Source organism: Haplochromis burtoni, unplaced genomic scaffold (genome assembly GCF_018398535.1).
Source record: "Haplochromis burtoni strain Fernald_Lab_line unplaced genomic scaffold, NCSU_Asbu1 Contig_378, whole genome shotgun sequence".
Classification (NCBI taxonomy): Eukaryota; Metazoa; Chordata; class Actinopteri; order Cichliformes; family Cichlidae; genus Haplochromis; species Haplochromis burtoni.
In genome coordinates this window covers 397,232-404,562 of record NW_024582739.1, presented here as the reverse complement: position 1 = coordinate 404,562, position 7,331 = coordinate 397,232, and the positions used below count along the sequence as shown (strand labels likewise).

The 7,331-nt window shown below is 44.0% G+C and overlaps 1 protein-coding gene across 3 annotated transcripts in view; it reads right to left on the bottom strand.

The window, feature by feature from the left end:
- Positions 1-892: 892 nt before the first annotated feature.
- The window catches only part of pax7a (paired box 7a), a 43,807-nt gene continuing 37,368 nt past the window's right edge, over positions 893-7,331 (bottom strand). For 2 of the 3 annotated variants that reach the window (XM_005943635.3, XM_005943636.3), the window contains exons 8-9: positions 4,872-5,121; positions 893-3,707 (exon numbers count right to left, since the gene is read on the bottom strand). In XM_005943635.3, the coding sequence (XP_005943697.1) occupies positions 3,592-3,707; positions 4,872-5,121 (366 nt within the window). In that variant the 3' untranslated portion in view covers positions 893-3,591. Of the gene's footprint in view, positions 3,708-4,863; positions 5,122-7,331 lie in introns of those variants that run through there. The other variant, XM_014340522.2, reaches the window with a different exon arrangement.

Here is a 7,331-nt window from a genome sequence, read left to right as displayed (position 1 = left end):
TTTAGACAAGACTATGTAGGAAGATTTTCTTGCTGCGGCGACTGCACACATATCCAGCATGTTTGAGATTTGTTAAATGAATGAATGAACGTACCTAAGGCGGGTTTGACATACCCCCAGCAGTGCCTGATGGCTACAAGTGAATGAGCTCCACTGTTTTGACGTGTAATATAAAGCACAGCGGATGCTTCCACACTACACCGGTTAGTTCCCCTACATTCACACCATACCGCAGAGATTTGCAGACTGCATTCCCCGGCAAGCGGAGGGAGAGGCGAGCGCTGCTGGTCAGCGGGTAGAATGAATTACTTCCTACAGCTGCAGCTAGACACACTTTCAGTCTGCGTCTCCTCGTCTGGGACATTTGAGCTCTCATCACTCTCTAATCATATCGCTGGAACAGTCACTGGTGACCCCCGCAAATGTGCTTGAACTTACATGCTCAGACTACAAGCATGCGGTTAGGGCTGATTTAAGATTTTGCAGATGCACACAGATTTACACCAGGCCTGTAATTAATCTGTCTGAAATATATTTTCCATCAATTTATTTTTATTTTATTAGCCCTTTTAAATCTTAGAAAATACTAAAAAGGCTTGCCACAATTTCCCAGAGCCCAAGGTCACAATTTAAATGGCTTGTCTTACCTAATCAAAGTCAGTCAGTCAGTCCAAAATTATATAAATGGGAGAAAGGCTGGAAAAACCAGATATTTGATTGGCTGGATAAAATGGTTATTGTCTATACTGAATATGTATGTACATATGTAGTACATGTAAAAACTGAAAGAAGCAATGGATAAATAAAAAGGCTCATTACTGACTCGTCTCATAATAAACGTTAAAATAACCTGCACACGACAGAAATAAGAGACAAAAGGCTCAACTCTGTTTTGGATCTTTAATTGATAACAGTTACGCCAGTGTTACAGTAAACACACCAACAGGCTGAAGGTAGTAAATACCAATACAAGTTTCCCACTACTCTAATACTTCATACAGCAGAATAAATTATACCATGATAATATACACACATGCGGAACAGAAAAAGGAGTAAAGCAAAGCACAGATGTCAAAAAGCAACTAAACAGGTTAAGGGTCAAACAGACGGGAGGAGGGAGGGGGGAGGGCTGGGAGGGAAGGAGTTGTATGCCTTAAATACCCAAATGTTTATTGATGCGAGTGTTAGAAATGGGTTTGATACACTAAAGACAATTCTAAAACTCTTCCTTTTTAAAATATACACATGAGTGAGGCGTCTAAGTGAAGCAGTTGGAGCAGCAACTGCTGCGGTTCAGTGCGGAGTCAGCATTACTTTGACGTTTTCTCCTGAAGTCTTATTGGTCCACAAATCCAACAAATTCCCAGAGTAGAAAGCCTGTTGTCTCTGGCATTATTATCATCATCATCACGCTGGTCCATTGGCAGAGTCACACACCGAAGGCTCAGGTGTGTTAGGTCCTTGGTCCAGTGATAGCTGGCCTGCTTTTATACTCAGTCTGTAAAACAGGCGGTCAAAAACACCCTGAAGATGTTTAATTCAGCCAACTTTTAAATATACAGCGGTCCTGTGGTTCAGGGGGAGTCTGTCTGTGACACCAAGCTTTCATTTTCCTTCAAGCTCAGTTTTACCCTCTTAAATGTCATTTTAATTGGAACATTTTCAGTGGAATTTATATTTTACTAATTTATACAAATCAATTCTTACCTGGGTCAGAAAAAAAAAACAGACTCAAAACTTTTGGTTGAAACAAGTAAACCAATTAAATACATTAAAAAGGAAACAGAAAAAGAAAACCAAAACATTTCCTTCCACAGATCCCTTGCTTACCTACCACTCAACATAGTGTTGTTTTAGTATAAAACATACTCTTTATAAAGAAACGATACACAATCTGCTCCAGCTACTGTACATTTTTTCAGATTTTAAAGGCGACAAAGGACCAGATCCTTTCTTGAGCATTAACTGTCATAATAATCACACTGGTGTCAATGAAAAATATCACATACATCTCAAGGGAACAGCTGGTCCTGGATCAAGTCAACAACGCGTGCTACACAAATGTCTCATATCCACTATTATTAAACTTTTTTTTTCGTCTTTTTTGTACATTTGGGTGAGTATGTGAAAGTGGAGGATTAGACGTGGCTCTGGTCCAAACCAGAGAAGGGGGCCAATCAGCGGAGTTACCTGTGCCCTTTCACAACTGACTGGATTATATGATTTTCCAGAGTGCATGTGAATGGCACAGCTTGTCTACTTTTTAATCTCATAACAGAGAATGCTGGAATGCCTATAGTATGTTGGAGATGGAGGCTGAGGAATGTTCTGAAGGAATTTAGTCGAAAGGTGGAAAGCCAACACAGTGTGCATTTACAAAATGTGCTAATTATGCTATAAAAAAAACTGAAATACTGGCTAGTGATGAGAAGGGTCACTGTGAATTAGCTTTGACATTATATTCGTGTGATTTAATCTGCTTCACACTGTTTAAGTCACACAGGATTCCCTGGCAGATGGGATTTGGGAGGAATGGGGAGGTGTGTGTGTGTGTGTGTGTGTGTGTGTGTGTGTGTGTGTGTGTGTGTGTGTGTGTGTGTTCGTATGAGGGGGTGGTTGAGCTTGGCAAGGTCCATATTTCAAAATACATTAATTTCCCCAATCCTGTTTTTGCAAACAATGCCCTCCTCCCTATGGACCACCACTAAGGATGGGATGGAGGTTACAAGGGGAAAGCTATTGGCCGCCAAAACGCTGCTTTAATTCCCTGCAGAATCCAGCCAGCCAGACTTCCCACAGTATGGCCAAGTTCTTTAGGAATGTCAAGACGAATATGAAAGTGGGAAGGTCAAATCGCTCACGAATATTTGAGCTCAGGGAACAGGCAGAGGAACAGCAGCTTGGAAAACAATCATCCTCTTTTGTGTGACTGTGTGTCGACACGCAAACATGCATCGCTCCCAGATCATCTCAGTCATTCTCTGTGTTTTACACACTGACATCTAACGGAGAAAAGAGATACGAATGGAATCAAAGAACAACAGAAATCACATTAACCATAATCATATAACAGCAACAATAGTCTTAACAATATCAAAAAAGAACAAGAAGAAGAGTCGTTCAAATGATATTGGCTTTGTTAACTACTATGAACAGCAAGGTCAAAAGTACATGTTGTTGATGGCTCTAAATGTGTGCTGGACTGCAGCCATGACAAGGAGGAATCTGGGCCAATGAAGTTGACCATCCTTTGGTCATCTGGGGGTCCTTTTTGGCCCACTGAGTAAAATAAACAGGTCTGAGGCTAGGACATGAGTACAAGAAGCGGGCAATTATGCCCAAAGGGTGGGGAGAAAGGGTGCAGAGCCGCCTGGTGGTGTGAAAAGTTTAGCTCCATTCCCGAAAAGGGACTTTTCACTCTCTCACAAGCGTCACTTTCTCTGGTACAGAGTGAGGGCGCGCGTCTGTTCACTGATGTCATGGCCGAGCTGCAGATAGACGAGCTGGAGTTGCAGTCCAGACTTGATGGAGCATGGAGGAGGGTGGCAGAGGGCGAAATAGAGAGAGGTGCAGGGTTTGTCCCGAGTGGCTTCAGTAAGCCTGTCCCGTCTCCACCTGCAGCAACCCCAGTACTGCCGAGTGGTCTCCAAGCTTCATCCTCCTCTGGGTGGACAAGCTCACATTTTTAGCCAGGTAGTCTACAGCAGCTATACACACAGACAAACAAACAAAAGAAGACAGAAAGGAAAAACAAACAAACGTTAGACAGGTGGTAGATTCCTGGGACATATGTCCTATTCACTCTCATTTCATTCCTCTGATTAAGGCTGAAACAAGTTGTGGCAGAAGAGAATGAGTCAAATGAAAAACAATTCACACAGAGAGAGTGAAAGATAAAAACCCCTCCCCTGTCCCTTGTCTGAGGTTGGCATGCTGCTGGCACAGAGCATGTGCATCCTGGTAAAGTCTCCATGCTGTCACTCAGACAGTTCCCCGTGTGTGTTCTGTGTGCCAGTCTTCATTACACTTGGCATCTCTGATTTCATGCCCTCCACACTCCACATGGCCGATCATTTTCATCCTCAGACAGCAGCTCCTCTCCTCTCTCTTCCATTCATTACCCATCCACTGTGCTCAATCACCATCTTAATTAACCTCACATCAGCTCACATCCGCACTGCCATCAGTTTCTTGCTGCTGACAAAAACACTGGTGCGCACACACAAAAACGTGACAGATTGGCACGCGCTCGCCCGCACTCACGCATAACACAAACACATTTCGGAAAAGAAAATCACCAGATGCACAAAAGCATCAGATCACCACCAGAACCTGAAAATAAATACAAACAAATGTCAGCTAGCCAATGCTGCATTGGTTTGTTCAGGAAGTGGGCTTCATTTTACCTCTTGTGAATGGCTGTGACAGCATCAGTCAATTATGCTAATCTAATAAAGCAAACTCTTTCCTGCCCTGAGGGTGTGTGCATGTGTGATCAAAATAGGAGAAAGAGGGAAAGAGAGGTGGGCAAGAGGACACTGTGGCCCCTGAGGGTGTGCCGTTCTTTGAAGTGGCCCTCTTCTCTTTCCCATCCAAGTGGAGTGGGGTGTGACTAAGGCAGCTCTGTAAATGGATGGTTGTGGTGTGGAGGTGGTGGTGGAGTCTTTATCAAGAGCACGTGTCTGCCTCCACCGACCAGGGTGCAAAGGTCAGGAGGCTCTCCTGCCTGGGAACTGGGCATCACTTCATAGGCTTTTTAAATGTAGTCAGCTTAAGAGGGGGTCGGAGAAGAACGACCAGCTTTTGTCACAAAAACATGAAAGTATTTGCTTATGCAACAACAACAGTATACACATACAGGGTCTACTTACTCTGGCCATACTGGCTATACTGGTAGCCAGCAGTGACGGGGTCCACACTGTAGCTGGTGGCGCTGTATGTAGGAGGGCAGTATGACTGCGAGGAAGCCAGGCTGTCCACACTCTTGATGGTGTCAGAGCGCTGGCTGCAGCTGGCTGAGATGGGGTTGGAGCTCTCCAGGCTGCTGTGCAGGGGGGAAATGGAAAAGTCGTGCTGGGGCTGGGAGGGTACAGCACTAGGGTTACTCAGGATACTCATCACCTGGAGGGGAGGGGGATGTTAGAAACTTGGAAAATTGAGGATCAAAGCATTGACAGAGTTGAGGGAAAGTACTTTTTTTTTGCAAGTATAGTGCCATCCCAGCACTTCACGGTAAAGATGCCAATAGAAATACACCATTTCAACTTTGAAATAGGAAAGGGGAGAAACTTCCCCATCTTTTTTTAAAGAGCAGAGGGGAGGGAGGATACCAGGAGGGTGATGAGGTTAAAAAAAGGAGAAAGGGAACAAGAGACACAGTTTCCATTAGCTGGCGCTGCCAGTAAGTGTTCTGCTGTGGGACAGACGGGTCCCAGGGTGATAATAGACCCACCATCCTTGCCAGACAGCCCCTGTCCCGGAGCCTGAGGCCTGAGCCCGAGCCTACAGCACAACAAGCACCAAGGGAGTCCCTAATCCCTCGCCCCTAGCCTACCCATCTCATGAATAGTAATGGGGTTGGAACTGGTAAACGATCCCCTCAGATCCCCACACAAAGTAGGCTCCACAAACCATACTGAGCGGGCCGCTGATAGTGCAGGTTGAGGCTTGCCTGAATATTACAGTGTGTATATTATTCACAGTGCATAAAGGCTTCCAATTCAATATTCTAGATTAATGTAATAGCATGTGACATTCGTCAGAAGAAGGCCTCACAATATGTTAAAATGTAAGAGATTACTTCTGGTGCTCCTCTAGTCTGAAGCACAGTGGCCCAGAACGCTGTGAAAAATTTTGTTTTCGCATGCTGTGAGTTTCGTTAAGTGAAAAAGCCTAAGTGTAGAGTGTGCGTGTGTGGTAAAAAAAAAAAAAAGCAATTGTCCCACACATGCTTCCCTCCTATAGCAGCGAAGCCTTCCTTTCAACATCAGGTTCATGTTGAGTTTTGCTATGCTGCACTGGCCTTTGGCCCCTTGGCTGCTAAACCAATTAGCCCATCATAGAGGTGGTTACACAGGGGTGATACAGAGGCAGACATATGTTTGCATGCATGCACAAACGGACGCATGCATACACATTTGTAGCAACCACACACCCAACGCAGGAGCTAGCCAAAACAGTCCACAAATGATGCTGCACGCCAGGATTATCCCTCAGAGGGAAAATTAACTATATTCTGCAAATTAATCATATCTTTAGAAAGGGGCCTCCCTAGAAATACGAAACACTCGAAGCACATTAGAAACATAAAGGCTGGTTAGTCATTTCCACATGTTAATTCTATCAGTAAGGAAACCCCCACCGTCCCCTCCACATCTGCGAACAAAGCATGTGACATGTATCCATAAGAGGGAGATTCATAGCCCTCTTCATGCTGGACACATGTGATGCTCCCTCCCATATGGAGATGAAGTGCACAATGTGAGGAAGATGAAGGGTTATGTTTGGATGGGTTCCTTAAAGTAAAAAAAAAAAAAAAAGGGAGCTAGTAAAATGTCCTGAGAGAGACAGCTGGAGGGCATGAGCCCATTTTAGTTATTGGTTAATTGAAGCTTGATTACATTGCTTCCTTATGAAATAGGACAGCCAACAACTGGCTCTATTATTATTCACGCTCATAAAAGCTCTTCAAAAGGAAATGACTTCTTATCGCGACACGTTGCGGCATTGCTATTTTAGCAGGATATTTTAGATGGGTCGGCCACTTTAGAGGCTGACAAGTGTTGGCATCTGTGAGGATCTCAAGCACAGTTTTCAGTTATAATTTAAGTGTTCTTAGTGGGGAAAGGTATGTTCAGAGTGGCTTCTTCCACCCACACCTACAGCATTTTATGTGACACACGGTTCAGTTTTAATTGGTGGGTTTTGCTACTTTGATGTTCCCATAAAGTTTTTCCCCCCTAGATGTTCAAGTGTTAAACGATACTTTGTCACATAAACTCGTAAATGCCATTTGTGGCTGGATACATTGACATATTTCTGTTTCTGTGTGGCATTGCTACACGTGAAACAGCCTCTGCTCGTGAAACAGCCTCTGCAGATATTAAGTTCTAGCCAATGAATGAACTCTAAGAAAGCGGGGGGAGCTGCTTTTTGTCTTGAATTAAAAAAACAAAACAAAAAAGGCAGGAAGCTGATGGTTGTCACTAAACACGTGGGCGTATTAATAAAGAGTTGAAAAGGACTTTGGATTCCTGTCAAATTTTAGAGTTGAGGAAAGGCCATTATATTTATCATCCATACATACAGCATGCTCTCGCAGAGCAGAGTTT